We start from the raw sequence: 23,262 nt of genomic DNA on the forward strand, positions 1-23,262 counted from the left end.
TTGTTTAAGGGTACTGCTGTTGGAAGAGAGAAGGACCGGATGTGGGAGCACGAGGCCTGACTGCAGACTAAGGAACACCTGCGACATTAGCCAAGGCGAGACCACGACAGAAAAGAGCTGCAGGACGAGGCACTGTTTTCGACAACATGAGAAGAAAGGGTCGACCTGATGCCCCTGCTCGATGTCCAGTGTTTGTCGACAAGTCCCCGCTCTCTGAATTCGGTCACACGCCCGCCTATTTGAAGTCTCTCGTTCCCCTAGTTTGTTCCTAATTTGGCCTTGCTCCATCCCCCTTTTTCCTCTGACCTACCCTATGGACTGTTTTGTACGCTCTTCTTCCATCTGAACTTTCTGACAATCACCTCAAAGGACACAGGGCGAAAAGGACCTTTCCGACCAGAAACGCGAGGAAAGGGTCGTGCCCTGCAACGCAGAACTTAGAACAGAGCTGGACTTGTAGCTCCACCGCCGGTGCTCAACAGCGCCAACGAAAGGCAACAAAGAATGATGAGAACTCGTTAAACTTCGAACATTTGACATCCCCAATCGCCGTTTCTACTAGACCTCATTTCTCTCCCAGCCGCCATTGTATTGATCATGCTCCAATCCGAACCTGATAGATATGTAATAACCTGCCAGTATGAAATATACTTGCTGCTCTCGCTACAGAATCGTTTTTGTATTGCATTCCTATGACTTTCCTGCTAAACAAATTGATCAAAGTTTATCAAATAGGCTCACCTCCTAAAAACTAGAAATGTTAAAATGTATTGTTTACAACTCTTTTCATCTAGGGTTCCTACCGTTTTCTTTCTCATGCCAACCACAATAGAACCGAGTAGAAAATGAGCCAGCAAGATGTCTTGAATATGTTAAAGGGAGGACTGTTGAAAATTAGTACGTTTTGGTGAACATTATCTGCGCCATCTTGCCTCTTCCCCTGATGCCACACTTTTGTCGTGCGCGCCCGCCATTTTTTTAAGATGCCCCGATCAGAACGAACCCTTTTGCATGCCGCTGGCCCCTGACATAGCCCTTCGCCTTCACTAAGCCTGCACGCTGACCACCCCCTGCTTGCACCTGCCTTGAGTCATAAACCCCTCTTCGGCGCTGCTCTGCCCCAGGCCCTCATCCTGTCCCCAGCGCGACACCCCCCTGCTTCCCTTTCATGATCTCCGGCCCTTAGATGCAAACCCCCTTCTTCCCCGTGTGCCCGTTTTGTCTTCCCCGTTCCCAGGCCGACACCCAGCTCTGCCGATACCATTCCTTGCCCCTCCCCGTACAATAGAAAGTTTCCCCCATCAAAGGATCCCCGGGTTGATCAAAGCCCCCACTCCATGAGATCCGATCAAACCCCCCACATTCCGTGAATCGGCGGAATATCCAGCTGCGTGATACTCATCACCTGTTGTGACTAGGGTGGGGACTTCAACTGTAAATGTGTGTGGGAACGGGCCCAAAGGGGAGTTCCGGGAATGTCTTTTCCATACATCAAAGCTTTAACATGAATGTGTAATCTACAATAAAGTCGTAAAACAGTGTATAAGAGGCCAGGCCTCAGAAATGTATCCAGAGCACCTCAGAACGATACCTTCTGTCCGTTTCGTTGTGTTCTCCTCCGGAGAAAATAAAAAACCTTGTTTCCTGCTTTCCAGTCTCCAGCGCCTGCCTCTTCATTGATTAAATAACTAGAGGGTCACAGAGGCAATACCGCCGGGCAAATATCGATTGTCCCTGACCCGAATCAGGTTTTAACACGCATGCTCTGCTCTGCCAGGCATGATGTACTGAGGTAGGGATAAGAAGCTCTGCCCACTCTCCGCCCACATTTTTCATTGGCTTGTATCATTGCCCACTGTAAACTGTGGCTGTTCATTGGTCAAAAGGCTTAGTAGTCCCTCCTTCGTACAGCCTTGTCTCATTTTGTAACCTCCCATTGCGACACCCCCTGTTACATGTGTTGTTGCTCGGTAGGCTTTAATTACAGCCTCCGAGCACTATTTTCTCAAATAGTGTTGTCCTGCCTGCTACATGCTCTCTACAAACGCTTTTTATTTTTATAGCATGCATTGCAATGCAATAGGTCTCACATTTGCGAGAGTTCAAGCTATTGCTATTGTAAATGACAATGCCTTTTATTTATCTGTAATAAAAAACAACACATATATAAAAGTCATTGTCATTTACAATGCAAATAGCTCAAACTCTCATAAATGAGAATCCTATTGCATTGCAAAAGGTTGTATAACTAAAGTTCCTGGGTACAGGCCCCTGTAGGGAATAAAAGACTCGTCATGCTGAGATTAATTGTATAAAAATAATTGCAGGGCTCCAAAGTTTTTCTTAGGATCCCACTACCTGCGCTGCCCAATGCTAAGGATGCCAATGATCAAGGCTGCCTAGTATTCATTCCTCCTCATGCCTCCTTCTAATACCAGCCTTTACTTCCCATCTTTTTATCTCAAGCTTGTGAGTTATTTTCATTCCTGTCTTCATCTCTCTTCTTCCTTTCTTGTCCCTTTTCTGCTTTTCTCTTGCGTGTTCTGAGTCAAAGTCTAATGATAAACAATAAGTCCAAGGTCCCAAAAATGAATCTGAGTCCACCGCCTGCAACCACTGGCACTGCTTTCATGCGCCTCATCTCTGAAGCCAATGACAGCTATAACATATAAAATTCCTTGATTCAACGGCACCAACGGGCTCTCAAATCGTGTAAGAAACGTGGAAGGCCACATTTAACACCAGCACCTCTCCAGTGACCCTTGCAGCTACAATACCGATACTAGACGGCGCCACTGTCATTCTCTTCAGCTTGGGCGCAGCTTCACAGAAGATCATCTAAAGAAAACACAGGTATGAGCTGTAGGTCGGGAGTGGTAGGTGAACAACAGCACCAGTAGAGAAGGAGCGCCTCGTCGCCAGTGTACTCCCCATGGTAACTAATGCATGCAAACTACAATTCAAACTTATTTAACTATTTACAAGAATCAGATGTGAGCTGTGGAATCTTCAAAAGATCTAGGCGCATGAAATAAATCTGTGGGGCTGGCTGCCACTGGGGATTGGGACATTAGAGTGAAATTCATCACAGCCATGATGAAAAATGCTGGAAAGGCCACATCACTGCTCGTTCTTGAAAAAGGATGGGACAGAATGGTACCTCCAAACCTGTATATTTGGGTGAATATTGAAGCTGAGGCAACTTTGGGTGAGAATTGATATTCTGTAGTGCGTATAGTCGGTACTGTACAGCATCTTGTTTAAAAAAAATAAAAAACTCAGAATAAAAGCCAAATGTTTCAGGAACCATGTTTAAAGTCTCACTTCTTCACACTTGCTAACCCACCCAGTGTATGCTTAGTCTCTTCCAACAGACATGCTCCAAAGAATGACCCACCAGAGTATCTGCTGGGCCTGTCCCACTAGACATGCTTCAATAGTGCCCCCATAGAGCCTGCTCAACCTGTCGCTCAGACATGCCCCATATACTATGAACCTCCTCAGGGTCCACCTCATGAACCACATTAGCCCGTCCCTCAGACATGTCCCAGATACTGTGACCCAGCCACAGTTTCTGCTCGGCCGGTCTTAAGACGTGCACCATTGACTGGCCTTCCAGGGAGTGCCCTGCTGGACTCTCATAGTATCATACTGCGGGCTACAATGATGTCCATGTTGTGGGCCAGGCCGTTCTCCTCACCAGCCCTCCAGGGCTCCACACAGCGATGGGGGCGCACCCCTGCTCCTCCCCTGACCCCCAGGTTGAGTCTCAGCAGGTGGAGGCCTTTGGATCACCAATGTCTGCCCGTGGGGGCCCCCAGGCTGCGGTCGCTTTACAGCGGCCCGGATCTCAGGGCAGAGGGACAGCAGATCCTGGCACGTGGTCTCCATCACTGCCTGGCACATCACCTGCACGGCCTTCAGCGCGCTCACGCAATCCTCGACTGTCTCTCCGGCGGAGACCGCCTGCATTCTCCTCTCGACGACCTCCCCCAGGCCGCAGGGGGCCAGGGCGCTGCTGTGGCGCAGGGTCCTCTGAAGCCACAGTCGCAGGCCGGAAATGAGGCGCCCTGGAAGCAGAAAGGTGACAGGCGTCAACACCCTGCCCTGCTGGCACGGGCTGCACACACAGGCGAGGTCTCACAACACAGGCATCATATGTGCTTGGGGCTTAACAAAAGTGACTGCTAGTGTGCAGAAGGCCAGGCCCAGGCCGTGCAAACATTGTGGGTTCTGTAATCAAGAAACACTCGCAGTTCAAGCCCCCGCGCATCAGGCACTCACAGTCCACAGCCTCAGCAGACAGTGATGGGACAGGGAGAGAAGTGCAACATGTGGGCCCCGCAAGACGATTCTTACTTATTTGAGTTCAAAAAATGAGTTTTTTAAGGGAGAGATAAGTCATGGTACAAAATACAATATAACAAGAAATAGTCACATGAATCAATGAGAAACCAAAAAGGAAACATAAGAGTTGGGTATTCTTACATACCGCTTGCTACACTAAAGACCACTCGCCGTGTGGGTTAGAAAGCTGCAACCATTGTAATTTTTACCATATTAATGACTTTAAACCTTTTAAAGACGAATGTCCCAATTTTTATACATTGTTAATAGCTCAGCAGTCTTAGCCCTATATCCCGCCCCTTAGCAAATTCTAAGGGCAGCGCACTGCCCCGGAGCAGTGACCCCCAGCTGGAGCAGTGACCCCCAGCTGGAGCACCACAGACGCTGGTGCACTGCCCCCTGCGCGGATCTAACTGGCACCGCCCTTAAAGGCACCCCCTGCCCAGCCGTGGGTGGGCTCTCTCGTGTCAAACAGGGAGAGGCGGCGTGTAGGTGTAGAGAGCACATTAAGAGCTCGTTTCTCACCCGTCGATACCCTCCGCCCGGTGCCACCCAGCCGGGATAAGGTCCAACACGCACTGGAGGCCGTGAGTCACCCAGCCTCGCCCTGTGGTACCCAGGATACCTAACCTGACCCCTCCTAGCAACGGCGACCAACTGAAAACAGAGAAAGGAAGGCTTGCTGAGGAGATAAGCCCGCCCTTCACTGGCCGCATTCCGTCACTCCTCGCGGCTGGTGTCGAGCGGTGTGCCTTTCGCACACAGGCACCCTCTTACACTGGACTGTACCCGAGCACTGGCACCTCCCACATTGGGGGCCTCACACACTGGCACCGTTCTACACTGGTTACTCTCACGCACAGACCAACCCAACCCATGCACAAAGACCACAAACATGTAGAAAATCCAACCAACCATGCGCACAGGCTACCAGGAATATAGACACATCTATACAGACCACCAGACACGCAGGTTACTATACGTACAGTATAGAGCCTTTCAGGCACACAGGCCACCATACATGTAGCCTACCTTGTACACAGACACCAGACATGCATGCACTCATGCACACTGACCAGCGCATGTTCAGCCAGCCATGCACACAAACCACCAAAAATGCAGCAGAGCCTGCACACGGACTAACAAGCATATTAACAACCATACACACAGACCACCAGACGTGATCATATATGCACACTGGCACCGTTCTACACTGGTTACTCTCACGCACTAGCAATGGCACCCTTCGCGCGCTGCCCCTTCACACAGCGGTTACCCCTGTAGAACACTTGCCTCACCAACTGGTTCCCCTCCCTTCTGTACAGGCCGGGTCCCCCCTCGTGCACCTCATTCTGCACACGGCCGCTTCTGTCCTGGCACCATTCTTCTCTCTGCCACATACCCCGGTGCCCTCTGTGAAAGGGGGCCATGGAATACTGGCAGCCCCTTTAGATTGCCCTCCTCCGGGCACTGCCACCTAATACAACGCGTCCAGAGTACACCGCGCGACTCGGGACTTCGGCTTGTGGTAGAAAGGCACCCCTTGAACCAATCCCGGACATCGACAGAGTTAACTCAACGCCCCTTCCGGCCCCATTCTGGTACCCCTACCTTGGCACCACTATTAGACTGGCATCCTTCACGCACTGCCCTTTCATACGTGCCCCCACCTCACGCATCATCCATGCTGGATTCTCAATCTCACCTAGCGCCAGGTTCTCGTGCCCATGGCTTTTCGGCGCACTGTGGATCCCTGCTTCTTCGTTTGTTTCCGATTCGTCCATCAGCAACAACCCCTTAAATAAAAAAAAGTGTTGAAAAAGACAATATATCTGGCTTTCGTTAGAGGACACATCATGGACACAGGCAGTGAAATACACTTAAAGGCATCCATACACACGTAAACTGGCTTATTTACTACAGACACCCACACCAGCATGCGCCCACGCACACCCAGACATGTAGTCTACCATGTATACAGACCACTAGATCGACATGCAACCGATAACGGAACAGATAAGAGGTGACCCAAGCACACAGACCAGTAGGTATACAGCCTGCCATACACAGAGACCACAAACATATATGCACCAAATACACACAGAACACCTCACATGTAGCCAACCATGCACACAGACCAACAGTCACATAGCCACCCATCCATACAGGCCACCAGACATTCAGTCATACAGATCTGTATGCACCCAGAGAAACAGACCGTCACCTGTGAACACAGACCAACAATTGTACAGGAACCCATGCACAAAGACCACACACACGTGGAACATCCAGCCAACCATGCTCACAGACCAACAGCCACATAGCCACCCATCAATACAGGTCACCAGACATCCCATCATACAGATCTGTATGCACCAAATACACACAGAACACCTCACATGTAGCCAACCATGCACACAGACCAACAGGCACATAGCCACCCATCAATACAGGTCACCAGACATCCCATCATACAGATCTGTATGCACCAAATACACACAGAACACCTCACATGTAGCCAACCATGCACACAGACCAACAGGCACATAGCCACCCATCAATACAGGTCACCAGACATCCCATCATACAGATCTGTATGCACCAAATACATACAGAACACCTCACATGTAGCCAACCATGCACACAGACCAACAGGCACATAGCCACCCATCAATACAGGTCACCAGACATCCCATCATACAGATCTGTATGCACCAAATACACACAGAACACCTCACATGTAGCCAACCATGCACACAGACCAACAGTCACATAGCCACCCATCCATACAGGCCACCAGACATTCAGTCATACAGATCTGTATGCACCCAGAGAAACAGATAGTCACCTGTGAACACAGACCAACAATTGTACAGGAACCCATGCACATAGACCACACACACGTGGAACATCCAGCCAACCATGCTCACAGACCAACAGCCACATAGCCACCCATCAATACAGGTCACCAGACATCCCATCACACAGATCTGTATGCACCAAATACACACAGAACACCTCACATGTAGCCAACCATGCACACAGACCAACAGGCACATAGCCACCCATCCATACAGGCCACCAGACATTCAGTCATACAGATCTGTATGCACCTAGTGAAACAGACATGCAGCCAATCTATGAACACAGACCAACCCAACCCATGCACAAAGACCACAAACATGTAGAAAATCCAACCAACCATGCGCACAGGCTACCAGGAATATAGACACATCTATACAGACCACCAGACACGCAGGTTACTATACGTACAGTATAGAGCCTTTCAGGCACACAGGCCACCATACATGTAGCCTACCTTGTACACAGACACCAGACATGCATGCACTCATGCACACTGACCAGCGCATGTTCAGCCAGCCATGCACACAAACCACCAAAAATGCAGCAGAGCCTGCACACGGACTAACAAGCATATTAACAACCATACACACAGACCACCAGACGTGATCATATATGCACACAGGCCAATAGACGTACAGGTCCCCTGCACGGATACCGCTAGACATGCAGTTACCCAGGCACATAGGCCACCACACATGCAGCCATCCATGCAGACTGACCAACATGCATATAGACACCATTGCACACTGCCCACAGACATGCAGGAACCCATGCATAGAGACAATAGAAATACAGTCACCCATGCATAGAGATCAGTAGACACGGAGTTAACAGGCACATACTTCAAGAGACCGCCAGGCATTGAGCTACCCATGAACACAAGCCAGTGCAGATTCAGAGGGGGTGTGAGAGCAAGAGAGAACACACAAGCACATAATAGCATAGATCATAGACACACATGGCAAGACAGGGGTCGGCTGGACCGAGAGAGCAAAGAGTTGGATAATCAGCCAAATGCTTGTTTGTTGCTGGCGACGTAGACACTCCATGCTCACTTAGGATTGAGCGACTCTGTAAAGGAAATCAGCCCCGGTGGTGGAAGTAGCCGAGGGCCAGAGACTATTCAAATTTGGTTTCTCCTTAGAGAAACCAAGTCTATCAGACGAAGAAAGACTTCAATCCCGCCACCCACCCCGCACGTCTTTGGAACAGTCACTCGTTGGTAACAACAAAGTGCATTGTGTGTGCCCATTCCTTCCTTGGCTTCTTTGCTTTAAACTTTCAGACATAGTACTGGAATGTATGACCTCTTTCTCTCTAGGAGTAACATGTGTCAGTTGTAGGGTTGCCAGACCACTCCATGTACACTGAACGACATACATCCAAGCCCGCTTTCACTTTACAAATCATTATTATTAAGCATGTTAATCCAAACGAAGTAAATACTACAATTTCCAGAATGTTGCTCTTTTAAATGGAAATTCAAGCGTAGCAACACTATTGAAAGCATACAGGTAGAACGGGAAACCTCCAATGAACACTGCAGCGAGCACGTATACAGTGCCTAGAACACATTTCTTTTTGTAAACTAAACACATATTTGGTGTTTACCATGACAGCAATTCCACTTAACTTCATTTTGATCCTTTGGCAAAAAAGAATGTGGGGTATTTTGTAGAAACATTTAAACATCCATTGCACACGTTTTATTGTTTTTTTAATAATCTTTAAGCCTGGGCGGTGAAGTCCGCTCCTCTCGCGGAGTTTGCAGAGTTTTCCGCATGCCGTTACGAGGAGCTCGCGGAGTTTAGAAAACTCCGCTCCACTATGCTGAGCGCAGTTTTTTTTATTGCTCGCGTTCGTCAATGTCAAGTTGGCGAGCGTGAGCGAGGAAAATCAACCTCCCGGTGAGATTTTTCCTCGTTCGTGACCGTCAACATCAAGTTGGTGAGCACGAGCGTGGAAAATCAACCTCCGGGCGAGATTTCTCAACGCGGGGGGTCAAGTCTCTCATTGCGAGTGGTCGCGAATGCTCGGGCCCGCTCGCGTTGAGAAACTGCCAGTTTATGTTGAGAAAGCTGCCGCTCGAGTAAAAAATCTACTTGAGCGGCAGAAAAGGAAAGCAGGGACCGCTTGCGCTGTTCATGGTGCCGTTCACAATGATTGCACAGTGCGGACAAGCATCCGGCACTGTTCAATCACCTCAAACATAATTTTTGTATCGTACTCCTCCGCTCATGAACCTCCGCGTAGTGCGTTAGAGTTTTTTTTGCACTTCGCGGAGTTGGGCTTAGTGCAACTCCACGAACTCCGCCCAGGGTTACTCACAACAATACCGGGAAAAGGAAAAAGAAAAAAAAATGGACGAGGGCGGGACAGTTTCTGACAGCTGCAGCTCTTGCTCGCGCTTGATAGATGATGCTGTTGTGCTTTCTATTGATTAGCAATATTATAACATTTTGCTTCTAAAACACAGATGTGACAGAGACAACGACCCTAGCACAGGCCGTGGTGGGAAGTTAGAGTCGCCATTGTTTCCGTGTTATCCACTGCAGCTGTTCATATACCCAGAGTGCATTGCGACTAGTTTGTACCCACTCTCATTCAGAAGTATCACTTGTGTTGAATGAATGAATGAGTTAATTTATAAAGCGCAATGTTCACTTCCAGGAGTGTTGTGTGTGATATACCACATTTATTTTACTGCAACTTTTTAATATATCAATTAACAGGGGGTACCGAGGGTCCGGCCCACTGAGGCATTTTCATGGACTCCGTGGTGCTGGATGCAGGGACCACACAGAGCTTGGGGCGAGCACACAGAGCTGGGGGCGAGCAGCGTGCATAGGTGTTGTTGCAGGCAGTGAGGTGGGTACACTGGAAGCAATGTTGGCAAGGCACAGCATTCGTCGGGATGTATGGGGGCCCATGCTCTGGCTGGGCGGGAGCCAAGCAGGGTTGGGCTGGGTTAGTGCCTCGCTGGGGAACCAGGTTTGAGTCGCAGCAGGAACACCCAACATCCTGTGATTCTGGGCAAATCACTCAATCTCCCCGTGCATGACAAATTAATGGGTCAATCTGTATTGCAACTGGTGCTCAAGTGGAGCGCACTGATAGATTGTGCAGCATGAGCCCTCTGGGGTAACACTTCAATTAAGTTGTAATGTGGTGGGGTTTTTTGAGACTGTGATGTATGTCAAAGAAACTTAGGATAGAGCTTGCACAGTATCATCACCTAGCTCAGGTGTCATACTATAATTTTAATCCAATGTCAAGGGAGCGTCTGGTTTCTGGCCGAACCAGTAGCACAGCGGATGGCTTTAATAAGTACTTTCAAGTGTGCAGGTGGTACATTGGATAACGGTGCAAGATAACTACCCCTTAAGGTACACCTTGGGCCAGTCAAATGTGGAAGGTTCCTGCAATAGGTGAGCATGCTTGTTAATCAATACCTTGTTTTCAATCTGAAGGGAGGATTAATCTACCGCTGATATGCCCTTGACTAATAATACGCTGATTGAAACTGGGTCATGTCCAGCTGGTTTAAGCTGGGTGGGGCGAACCGCGCAACAATCTAGGGTTATCATCAACAGTTTGGATGGATTGTGGAGCGATGAATGCTTGGGCTGCTTGGACAGGCAGGCGATTTCTGCGTGGGCTCAGCTTCACATGCTACCCTGCATTGGTTTTACTGACTTAGGTGATGCAGTGGAAAGTGTTACATGCATGCGTCGAGAGATGGGTCCTTCGATACCATTCATAATCTTAACCTGGTTAGTAGCAGGCCTAGGATTGGTTGCATGACCGCCTGGTTCTGGAGAGGGTTTGTTGGTTGGCAAGCTTTTGCAGAGGTTTGTTGCAAGCTCGCACATGTTGTTTCCGCAGAGTTGGGGGCAGGTTAGCATCCCTCATCTTGTCTCTGCGGGTTTAATGGGTCTTTCGGGTCATTATGACCAAGTAGATCCAGTATCGCTTTAATTATCTGGGCATTAAGGAATGCCAGGCAAGAATCCAGGGGACTATAGAGCAAGTGTCCCCTGTTCGGAGCACAGTATATGCAGGCGCGAGTAACATTAGTAGCCGCCAGTTCAGGCGCAGCTCCCAGCATGCTCACCTAGCCTTTCAGCCCTCTCAGGTCGATAATATGACTGACATTAAGTCAAGTATCAACAGACATCTGTTATTCAGAGCCAACAGACCTCTCAGGGTGACGGCACGCTCAAATACGTGGCATGATTGGCAAATATATACAGGTATACAGGTGCCGAGTCAGAGATCTGAAACACCAGTTTCTGCAGCATGTGTAACATAAATTGGTTAAAACAATAAGTCTGGTACTGCAAAGGCAGATATTAGTTCCCCCCACCCACCTCAAGTTCACCCAGACATCGAATAAAGGAATACATTTTACTTTTAACAGGCCCAGGCAAACAAATGTAACGTATTAAGTTGCAGCTTCAGACAGCTGATATCAGTGAGAGTTCAGGGGCGGAGGGCTTGTACCTCCAGGCAACAGGCTCCCACTTCAGGGCAGGGAGAAGCAGAGGTTGGGGCAGGTTAACATACATCAAAGGTGTATCTGTGGGTTTAATGCATGTGTATCCCTGGGCTTATGGCTGGGAAGAGCCATTCTCACTTAGAGCCAGTTGTAGGTCACCAAATACCGGTCGGTAACGGCCGATTTCGGCCGTTACAGACCGGTATTTGGAGATTGAGATGTAGGGGGCCTTAAATTTACCGATTCGGTATATTTACAGAATCGGTAAATTTACTGATTCTGTAAATTACCGAATCGGTAAATTTACCGAATCTCAAGTTTGTGATGTAGGTGGCACTGAAAACAGTGCCACCGGCCCTTAAGAATTCGTTATTTACCATGACATACTATGTCATGGTAAATAATGAATTCCTGTGTACATGCATGTTGGAACCTAAATATGTCAGGTCACCTAGGGTAGCCTGGCCTAGGGTAAGACACTATCAATAGAGGCACTTGTGTAAAGGTTGCAAGCCACCCAACAGTAATCCAACGCAATAACACTCAAAAATGACGCTACACCAATGTTTGGAAAAATACGAGCTTGTTTATAAAAAATAATCTTTGCTCTCTTGTCTTAAAATTTACAGTTCAATACATTCCAGCATCTTTAACCTCTTCACTTAACCACGTCTAGCAGGTAAACATTTACATACTTCAACAGTCCAGATGAACATTTACTGTACTTTGTTTAACCCCTTTCTGAATCTTCTTTTGTAATCAAGGCTTAAACAGGTAACCACCACTTCCCACAGTTGCTCTATTGCCAGGTACAGATTTGCCTTCCCCAGCCCAGGTTATCGGTCTCCTCAGCAGCCCCACCCTTTCCGAAGACAAGCTGTCTCAAGTTTTCAGGCACCAGAGGCTAGGAAAGAACGTTCCAAAAGACTGGTTAAGGCCTCCGTTTCCTTTCACCCCTTGAGAGTACCATAGGATTCTTTAAACTGTAGGCTTAACAATGCGCGGTTAGTTAACAGTCCCTCTACCCCTTTTTATACACAGGAATCAACCAGGGCTGCACCACTTCGTAGAAAAGGAGTCAGACGATCTGGAGCATAACCAGCTCTCCTTCGCCACCCCTTAGGCTTCCCAGCTTACTTGGAGGTGTGAGCCTGCAGGCGCGGTCTTCCGTTACACCCCTTCACTTAAGGGACGCTCTCCTTCAAGAATCGGGCCTCCCCGCTCCCTCACAGAGGAGCGGAGGCCCTTCTGGGTGAAACTCGAGGCACTTATGCGGGGAACCAGCCGCTCGACGGAGCTGCTTCTCTCCTTGGATCTCCTCCTCGGCGCTTCAATGGCAAGCCAGCCTCTCGACGGAGCCGCTTCCCCCTTGGTTCTCCTCACCAGTGGCTGTCGGCGGTTCCTCCTCGATGGCGCATTCGCGCATGCGCGGAGGATAAGTGTCTCGGCCACAGGAACTGCTCAGTCGTCCTGACACCGATTAGTGACTCCGCAACGGGCCTGCTCGGTCCTAGGCCCCTCCTGTGGTGACAACCCAGCTCAGTTGGGAATATGCGCAGTGGCGCTGGGTAACGAACAACTTGCCCCCTTCTCTCTGTCCTTCAGTGGCGCTGACACGGAGCGTGATTGGCGCCCCAGGGGTCCCGCTCACCGCAGAAACAGACAGAGATTGCTCAGGCCCAATGGATCCTGTCTCCTCACTCTTCTACCTCACAAGTCGGGAGGTTGGCTTCACACTACAGGTCCAGGCACCGGTAAGAGAGTCTCAGCGCTATACGGGGCAGGAGCTTACTTCTCGCCCTAGAGAGGGGGGGGGGGGGGTAAAAGGGGATTCCTTCACGTTGGAGCCCCAGATCTCTTCTTCAGCAATAGTCCACTAACCCTCCTTACTGGACAGATATAGGGGCACAGGCGATCTCCTAGTTCGGTTCCCAATGTAGGGACCTCCTCAGCTCCACAGACCACTGGGATTAACCCCTTCACCTAACTGTCCAGGGTCAGCAGGACGAACTAACTCGGCTAGGTCAACCGGAATGGGAGGTGGAGAACCTAGACAGAGGGCTACCCTTGTAGAGCAAACCACCCTTCAGGACCCTACCCCTACCAGACCTCAGCCTTCACTCTAGCTGTTCCTCTCTGGCAAGACAAAATGGCTGTCCAGGATTCTGCCTTTTATAGGCTGACCCTCAGAGGTCCAGAAGGGACCAGAAGGTTCTGGAATGCCCTGCTCTTTCCTATGGGACAGGTTCTAGGTTTGTCAGTGGTGACAGTTGGTAGCCACCATTTTGTGACTCCAAGGGAATTTCTGTCCGGAAAGGCCTCTAGGCCTGAGGTGAAGAACTATGAGGGCGAAAGAGCACCTATCCCCTAGACCAACACCTTGAAAAATCTAGTGGACACAAAAATTAATAAGGTCATGAGGGGCAAAAAGGGGACAAAATAAATAATAAATTAGAGGGACTACACAAAAGGCCAGACAGGTCTAACACACGTCCCCCCCCAGCTGAAAGTGGGGAGAGCTACCCAACCCCTTGGGAGTCCTCATCACTAAGGCGGAAATACCTGGAAAGACCGTCTGCATTGGCGTGGTCCACTCCAGGTCGATGTTCCACCCGGAAGTCCATTCCCTGTAGGGAGATGGACCACCTCAACAGCTTGGGATTCTCCCCCTTCATCTGCATTAGCCAACGAAGGGGTCGGTGGTCAGTCTGAACCAGGAAGTGCGAGCCAAACAGGTATGGCCGCAGCTTCTTCAGAGCCCACACCACCGCGAAAGCTTCCCTCTCAATTGCACTCCACTTCTGTTCCCGGGGAAGCAGTCTCCTGGATAAGAAGACTACAGGCTGATCCAGGCCCTCTTCATTCAGTTGCGATAACACTGCCCCAATGCCATGTTCTGATGCATCTGTCTGGACAATGAACTCCTTGGAGAAGTCTGGGGCCCTCAGGACCGGTGCTGCACACATTGCCTGCTTCAGTTTCTCAAAAGCTTGCTGACAAGCGTTCGTCCAAACTACCCGTCGAGGTTGTTTCTTGGAGGTGAGCTCTGTGAGGGGCGCTACAATAGTGCCATACCCCTTCACAAAGCGACGGTAGTAACCTGTGAGGCCCAGGAAAGCTCGGACCTCAGTCTGTGTCTTGGGGGGTTCCCAGGCCATGATTGCCTCAATCTTTGCCTGCAGGGGCTGCATTGTCCCCCTACCCACCAAGTGTCCAAGGTACACAACCGACCCCTGCCCAATCTGGCATTTGCTGGCCTTGATTGTCAATCCAGCTTGTTTCAGGGCCTGGAGAACTGCTTGCAAATGTTGCAAATGGTCCTCCCAACTGCTACTGAAGACAGCAATGTCATCCAGGTAGGCAGCGGAGAAACTCTCCATTCCAGAGAGGACCTGATTCACCAGCCGCTGAAATGTGGCAGGGGCATTTTTGAGCCCAAAGGGCATCACACAAAATTGGAAGTGTCCCTCAGGCGTGGAGAAGGCTGACCTTTCCTTTGCTCCATCTGTCAAGGAGATCTGCCAGTACCCTGAAGTGAGGTCAAAGGTACTTAGGTATTGGGCAGCTCCTAGCCGGTCAATTAATTCATCCGCCCTAGGGATCGGATGAGCATCAGTCTTTGTAACTGAGTTCAGTCCCCGGTAATCCACACAGAACCTCAGTTCTGGTGTGGTGCCTGGTGGAGCGGCTTTTGGCACTAGCACCACCGGGCTGGACCAAGGGCTGCTGGAAGGTTCTATAACTCCTAGCTCTAGCATCTTGGCAACCTCTCCATGGATGCTAGCCTTCACCTTGTCGGACAGCCGGTAGGTCTTTGACTTCACTGGTGGGCTGTCCCCTGTGTCCACATCATGAGTACACAGGTGAGTCCTTCCCGGGACAAGGGAGAACAACGTAGAGTACTGCTCCAGTATCTGGCGGCAGTCCTCCCGCTGTTTAAAGGTTAGAGTGGGAGAGAGAATCACTCCCTCCACTGACCCATCCTTCTCTTGAGACGAGAACAAGTCTGGGAGAGGTTCGCTTTCCGCTTCCTCTCCACCATCAGTCACCATCATTAAGATGACCTCGGGCCTCTCATGGTGGGGTTTGAGTCGGTTGGCATGCAGCACCCGTAGGGGCTGTCGAGGGGTCTTAAGGTCCACCAGGTATGTGGCCTTACCCTTCTTTTCCAACACTTCAAATGGGCCTGTCCAGCGATCCTGAAGGGCACTAAGCTCTCCAGGCTCCATCACCCACACTTTCTGGCCAGGCTCCAATTCCACCTGGTGAGCATTGTGGTCATACCACTCTTTCATGACTGCCTGGCTGGCCTCCAAGTTGTCAGAAGCTTGCTTCCACAACTTCGCCATTTGGCTCCTGAAGGCCAGCATGTAGCTCACCACATCCTGGGGGGGTTTCCTGGGAGACTTTTCCCAACCATCCTTCACCAGGCTGAGAGGACCGCGTACAGGGTGCCCATACAGAAGTTCGAAGGGGCTGAAGCCCACTCCCTTCTGTGGCACTTCCCTGTAGGAGAATAGCAAACAGGGTAGGAGGACGTCCCATTTCCTCCGCAGGCTTTCAGGCAGACTTCTGATCATGCCCTTCAAGGTCTTGTTGAACCTTTCCACCAGTCCATTTGACTGGGGGTGATAAGGAGTGGTGAACCGGTAAGTCACTCCACACTCCTTCCACATCGCCCGCATGTAAGCTGACATAAAGTTGGTCCCCCTGTCAGACACAACTTCTTTGGGGAATCCCACTCGGGTAAAGATCCCCATTAGGGCCCTAGCCACCACAGGTGCAGTGACTGTCCTCAGAGGAATTGCCTCTGGGTACCGTGTGGCATGATCCACCAGAACCAGGATGAACCTGTGACCAGCTGTTGTTGGTGGATCTAAAGGCCCTACAATGTCGATACCCACCCTTTCAAAGGGGGTGCTAACGACTGGAAGTGGTTCCAGGGGAGCTTTCAGCTTCACCCCTGTTTTCCCACTGGCCTGGCAGGATACACATGTCCGACAGTAGGTGTTGGACGCCACTTTCATCTGAGGCCAGTAAAAGTGGAGGACAAGCCGAGCAAAGGTCTTGTCCTGACCTAAGTGTCCTGCCAAGGGTATAGCATGAGCCAATTCCAGCAGAAAGGCTCGGTATTGTTGCGGGACTACCAAGGCCCTTGATGAACCAGGTAAGGGTACCTTGGGTTCACTATAGAGGAGTCCATCCTCCCAGTAAATATGGTATTGTCCCGTAACATCACCTGCTGCCTGGGCTTCAGCCTGACGCCTCAGTCCCTCAAGGGTAGGGCACTCCCTCTGCCCCTTACAGAATTCCTCCCTGGTAGGTCCTCCCTCCACATGCCACTCAGCAGGGATGGGTAAATCCTCCAGAGAGTCTACTTCCCCCTCCATGGACTCCTGGTCCACCACCGCAGGCGGCCGATCTGTCACATGGGGTGCGGAAGCCAAAGCAGGCTCTTCCTGTCTTCGGGTCTGTCCCTTTTTGGCAGCGGGTTGGGCCATTGTTCCAGGCTCCAACCCAAGCGAACTCCCTCTCGGGGTAGTCGCAGACCTTGTGCTCACACAGGCCCAGTCAGGTGTACCCAGCATTGCAGAATGCGTCCGGTATTCCACCTCTCTCCAAGCGTTGTGCTCCATATCATTCCCCAGCAGACAATCAACTGGCACGGCAGGGCTTACGGCAACTCGAAGTGAACCTGCAACCCCTTCCCACTCAAAGGGAACCTCAGCCACGGGATAGTGGCCCATTCTGCCGTCAGCCATCGCGGCGGGGTGGAGTACATTGGGAACCACCTGCTCTGGAGACACCAGTTGACTTCTCACCATAGTCATACTGGCTCCTGTATCTCTCAGAGCCTCCTCTCTCTGGCCATTGATGGTGATCCATTGCCCATACTTAACAGTATTTGGGGGCACCTGGATCTTAGGATCCATCTCCCGTTCTCCCAGGGACACTAAGGTGACACCTGCCCACTCACCCCCCTTATCTAAGGGCAACTCCTCCCGAGCGCTACACTAGCTACTCCCGGTGGTTTTCCTCCGGTGGGAGGGGGTGGTCTCTTTGGACATCTGACATCTCCCTTATAATGTCCAACACCACCACACTCAAAGCAGTGGAGAACCCTTGGCTGCGGGCTTTGGCCAGGATTAGGGTTTCTGGGCGGGTTTGCCTTTGGGGTGAAACCTGTTCCCTTTCCCTGGAAATTGTTTTGGGGACCTTTAGAGAACTCCCGCTTTTTATCTCCCCCCTCCTTCTTCTGGGAGGCGCCCTGTCCGGCCTTTTAGGTATCCCCTCCAGTCCCCTTTGAGGACACCCGGGTACTTGCCCAGATGTCCGCCTCCTCTGCAAGCTTCCGGGGATTGGTCAGCTTGCTGTCCACCAGGTGTTGGCGCAGCTCGGGAAAGCATTTCTCGAGGAGGTGCTCTTTCAAAAATAGATCATACAACCCCTCATAATCCCTCACCTCACTGCCCTTTACCCAGCCCTCCAATGCCTTTCTTGCATAATCAAGGAAGTCCACCCAGTTCTGGGTGCTTAACTTGTGGCTCCCCCTGAACTTCTGGCGATACCTTTCCGGGGTAAGCCCAAACTTCCTGACCAATGCTAGCTTCATGGTGGGGTAGTTGGTCTGCTCCTCTGATTCCAAGGCCAGCAAGGTGTCCCGACCAGTAGGAGGCATGTACTTATACAACCCACCCCCCCAGTGCTTCTCCTGGATCCCATGGGCTCTTAAGGAGACCTCATAGGCTGCCAGCCACTTGGCTATGTCATCTCCCTGACTATAGCTGGCAATTATATCCTTAGGCAGGTAGGGTCTGGACTCCCTGGTTGGTTCTCTGGTTTCGCTGCCACCATTTGGAATTGGAAAGAGTCCCCGTTGCAGGGCCTGGAGTTCTAACTCTTTTAGTTTGAATTCATGAGCCATTCTCCGCTCTTCCTTCTCCTGTTCTAACCTCCTCCCCTCCCTCTTTTCTTCCAACTCCATTTTTGCTATTTCCCACCTTAACAGTCTATCCTCTCTCCTGTCAGCTAACTCGGTTTCTGACAACCCTCTCGATGACACACTGCTGCCCTCCCGTGAGGTTGCCTTGGGGCTGATTGACATCTCACCCACCCCCGGGGAACATTCCGCAGTCCTATCAATGACAGTACCTCTGTCTGATTCCTCCTCTTCCACCGTTCCCTCCTCATTGCGTGCTTCCACCCAAGCCCTCAAACTGGTCTGGAGTTCCCCCTTCTTGGCACCACGCTTAAAGACCACTCCCAATTGTTGACAGAAATCTTTTAGCTGAGCCACCGAATAGGTGTCTAGTTTTTCTAGTGCAAACTCCATTTTACCACAGGCAATTCAAAGCTACACACACAAGAAGAATAGAGTTGCAAGGCAACCTGAAGCTACCTCCACCCCACCACCAGGAACAAATTTGAAAAAAACTAAAATAAGAATTAGGAGGGCCGCTAGGAGAAAACTCCTAGTGTAGGCTAGTGAATTACGCTCAATTACTACAGAGTAGTTGCAACCACAGTCAGGATCCCACCGCTGGACACCAACTTGTTGGAACCTAAATATGTCAGGTCACCTAGGGTAGCCTGGCCTAGGGTAAGACACTATCAATAGAGGCACTTGTGTAAAGGTTGCAAGCCACCCAACAGTAATCCAACGCAATAACACTCAAAAATGACGCTACACCAATGTTTGGAAAAATACGAGCTTGTTTATAAAAAATAATCTTTGCTCTCTTGTCTTAAAATGTACAGTTCAATACATTCCAGCATCTTTAACCTCTTCACTTAACCACGTCTAGCAGGTAAACATTTACATACTTCAACAGTCCAGATGAACATTTACTGTACTTTGTTTAACCCCTTTCTGAATCTTCTTTTGTAATCAAGGCTTAAACAGGTAACCACCACTTCCCACAGTTGCTCTATTGCCAGGTACAGATTTGCCTTCCCCAGCCCAGGTTATCGGTCTCCTCAGCAGCCCCACCCTTTCCGAAGACAAGCTGTCTCAAGTTTTCAGGCACCAGAGGCTAGGAAAGAACGTTCCAAAAGACTGGTTAAGGCCTCCGTTTCCATTCACCCCTTGAGAGTACCATAGGATTCTTTAAACTGTAGGCTTAACAATGCGCGGTTAGTTAACAGTCCCTCTACCCCTTTTTATACACAGGAATCAACCAGGGCTGCACCACTTCGTAGAAAAGGAGTCAGACGATCTGGAGCATAACCAGCTCTCCTTCGCCACCCCTTAGGCTTCCCAGCTTACTTGGAGGTGTGAGCCTGCAGGCGCGTTCTTCCCTTACACCCGTTCACTTAAGGGACGCTCTCCTTCAAGAATCGGGCCTCCCCGCTCCCTCACAGAGGAGCGGAGGCCCTTCTGGGTGAAACTCGAGGCACTTATGCGGGGAACCAGCCGCTCGATGGAGCTGCTTCTCTCCTTGGATCTCCTCCTCGGCGCTTCAATGGCAAGCCAGCCGCTCAACGGAGCCGCTTCCCCCTTGGTTCTCCTCACCAGTGGCTGTCCGCGGTTCCTCCTCGATGGCGCATTCGCGCATGCGCGGAGGATAAGTGTCTCAGCCACAGGAACTGCTCAGTCGTCCTGACACCGATTAGTGACTCCGCAACGGGCCTGCTCGGTCCTAGGCCCCTCCTGTGGTGACAACCCAGCTCAGTTGGGAATATGCGCAGTGGCGCTGGGTAACGAACAACTTGCCCCCTTCTCTCTGTCCTTCAGTGGTGCTGACACTGAGCGTGATTGGCGCCCCAGGGGTCCCGCTCACCGCAGAAACAGACAGAGACTGCTCAGGCCCAATGGATCCTGTCTCCGCACTCTTCTACCTCACAAGTCGGGAGGTTGGCTTCACACTACAGGTCCAGGCACCGTTAAGAGAGTCTCAGCGCTATACAGGGCAGGAGCTTACTTCTCACCCTAGAGGGGGGGGGTAAAAGGGGATTCCTTCACGTTGGAGCCCCAGATCTCTTCTTCAGCAATAGTCCACTAACCCTCCTTACTGGACAGATATAGGGGCACAGGCGATCTCCTAGTTCGGTTCCCAATGTAGGGACCTCCTCAGCTCCACAGACCACTGGGATTAACCCCTTCACCTAACTGTCCAGGGTCAGCAGGACGAACTAACTCGGCTAGGTCAACAGGAATGGGAGGTGGAGAACCTAGACAGAGGGCTACCCTTGTAGAGCAAACCACCCTTCAGGACCCTACCCCTACCAGACCTCAGCCTTCACTCTAGCTGTTCCTCTCTGGCAAGACAAAATGGCTGTCCAGCATTCCGCCTTTTATAGGCTGACCCTCAGAGGTCCAGAAGGGACCAGAAGGTTCTGGAATGCCCTGCTCTTTCGTATGGGACAGGTTCTAGGTTTGTCAGTGGTGACAGTTGGTAGCCACCATTTTGTGACTCCAAGGGAATTTCTGTCAGGAAAGGCCTCTAGGCCTGAGGTGAAGAACTATGAGGGCGAAAGAGCACCTATCCCCTAGACCAACACCTTGAAAAATCTAGTGGACACAAAAATTAATAAGGGCATGAGGGGCAAAAAGGGGACAAAATAAATAATAAATTAGAGGGACTACGCAAAAGGCCAGACAGGTCTAACAATGCAAAACTGTGCATGTACACCTGTGCCATGTGGCACACATACATCCCCTAAGGGCATGTATGTGTCACACATGTGGCACACATACATGCCCTAAGGGCATGTATGTGTGCCACATGGCACACAAGCCAGAATCAGGGGTGCAACAGGGTGTCAAAGTGACACCCTGTCCCCCTTGCAAAATTGGTAATGTTACCGAATCGGTATTTACCGATTCGGTAATTGACATTGATTCCTATGGGCCTCAAGGCCCATAGGAATCAATGGCAATTACAGAATCGGTAAATACCGATTCATTAATTACCGAATCATACCGATTCGGTAATTAATTCGGTAAAATTACCTACATCCCGATTGCCAGTTCTTAAATACCGAATCGGTATGATTCGGTATTTAAGAATCTGTAATCTGGGATTACCTACATCGGGCCCTTAGAGGTATGTCTATGTTCATATTGGGCTTATGAAGGTTCACATGTCCAAAGCAGTTTATTGTATCTTCCCACGGTGAAGAGACATAATTTACGAAATTCATCGCTTACAACGTAGCACATTGAGGCGGCGGTGTATGAGTCCAAGTGGCTACTGGGAGATTGCCATCAGTAACGCCAGCAGCTGCTCACATGGTTAGCAGTAGGCAGCCTGGGAAGTCTAGGGGGCAAACAACACAGATAAACTGAACAGGCAAAATTACTGGGATAAATGAGGGATTCCCTGCAAGCACACGAGGACTCCCTTGCTTAAGGTCACATATTTCTAGCTCATAGGATATTTGAACCTGGACACATCATACTAGGATAGTCTCCAAGGTTGAACAGGCAATTCGGTATGCCTGGCCAGGACATTGACACACTTCACACGAATAGGAGCCTCCATAAGATTAAAATGCTACAAACACAGACAGGGTGTGTTTGGCAAACATCCTCTTCACCAAGCTGCAGGGTGGCACGTTGCTGCCAGTTGTCTTTGAGTCAGGCAAGTGCAGTAAGGGAGAGGGATTAAGTAACAAGGTTACTTGCAGGGAGGCAGATGGGATCCAACTGACCCACATAAGGTGACTAGAAGAAAGCCGAACCAAGCTTTGATCCAGTTGAGGGCAATTATTTCTGGGGAAAACGAAGTGAGCTAGGTCTATTGCTGATTCAAGCAACAAGGGTCACAGATGGGTAGCAGGTAGGGTGCATCTGTGATCGGACTGCAGTTAAGCCTGCCTGGTGGGCGGTATAAGCTGTCACTTCAAGAAAGGGTGCGGAGTCAGCAATAGTGGGCACAATACACACATTCCCTACCAGATTTGATACCATGAATGTGTTCACCTTGGGTTCAGCCATCAATATGGGCATTGCTAATGTCTAGTCAAACGCAGCAAAGTATTGCACCATGGAACTGAAGGTAGGTTACAGGCTGCTCCAGTTAAGCAATAAATCCCCAGCCCTACTAGCCTTAGTAGCTAGGCTATATGGGGAAGTGTCAGCGGACAAGGGTGCTGCTGTCCCAAAGATGGGGGAAACAAGGGGTAAAAGCATTATTAGGCTACAATGTAAGAAGAATACTGGGCATGTCCATTATTAAGGGAAATTCTAATGTGGAAGGAGCAGGTAAACATTTAGGAAACACCTGCAGAGGTAGATGTGAATTGTCTAGCCAAAAGGACTGGTAACCATGTCATAGGTAAATGTGACTTGTCCGGGTCTGGAGAAGCCTTTGAAATTTCTTGCAGGATGGGAAAAGACCATAGGATGTTTTAATGTGGATGGAGGTCCATTTGTCTAGTATGGGCATGGACCTGTTTTGTTGGACCTGGATGATGCCTTAGAACCAGCAGAGTGAAAGTAAGAATGCCTGCCTTGGTGGGGTGCTCTGGGTATGACGGGTGCCACACCCAGAGCTGTGGCAGAGTTACAGGGCGATCCAGAGGCTGAATGGTACATAGGGGTACCATCT

At 50.2% G+C, this 23,262-nt stretch overlaps 1 protein-coding gene across 1 annotated transcript in view; it reads right to left on the reverse strand.

The window, feature by feature from the left end:
• Positions 1-3,166: 3,166 nt before the first annotated feature.
• Positions 3,167-23,262, reverse strand: part of LOC144773298 (uncharacterized) — a 247,026-nt gene continuing 226,930 nt past the window's right edge. The window contains exons 20-21 of the mRNA XM_078658242.1: positions 6,053-6,143; positions 3,167-4,070 (exon numbers count right to left, since the gene is read on the reverse strand). Coding sequence (XP_078514368.1) covers positions 3,697-4,070; positions 6,053-6,143 — 465 coding nt within the window. The 3' untranslated portion in view covers positions 3,167-3,696. The remainder of the gene's footprint in view (positions 4,071-6,052; positions 6,144-23,262) is intronic.

This window comes from Lissotriton helveticus, chromosome 1_1 (genome assembly GCF_964261635.1).
Source record: "Lissotriton helveticus chromosome 1_1, aLisHel1.1, whole genome shotgun sequence".
In the NCBI taxonomy this organism is placed as follows: domain Eukaryota; kingdom Metazoa; phylum Chordata; class Amphibia; order Caudata; family Salamandridae; genus Lissotriton; species Lissotriton helveticus.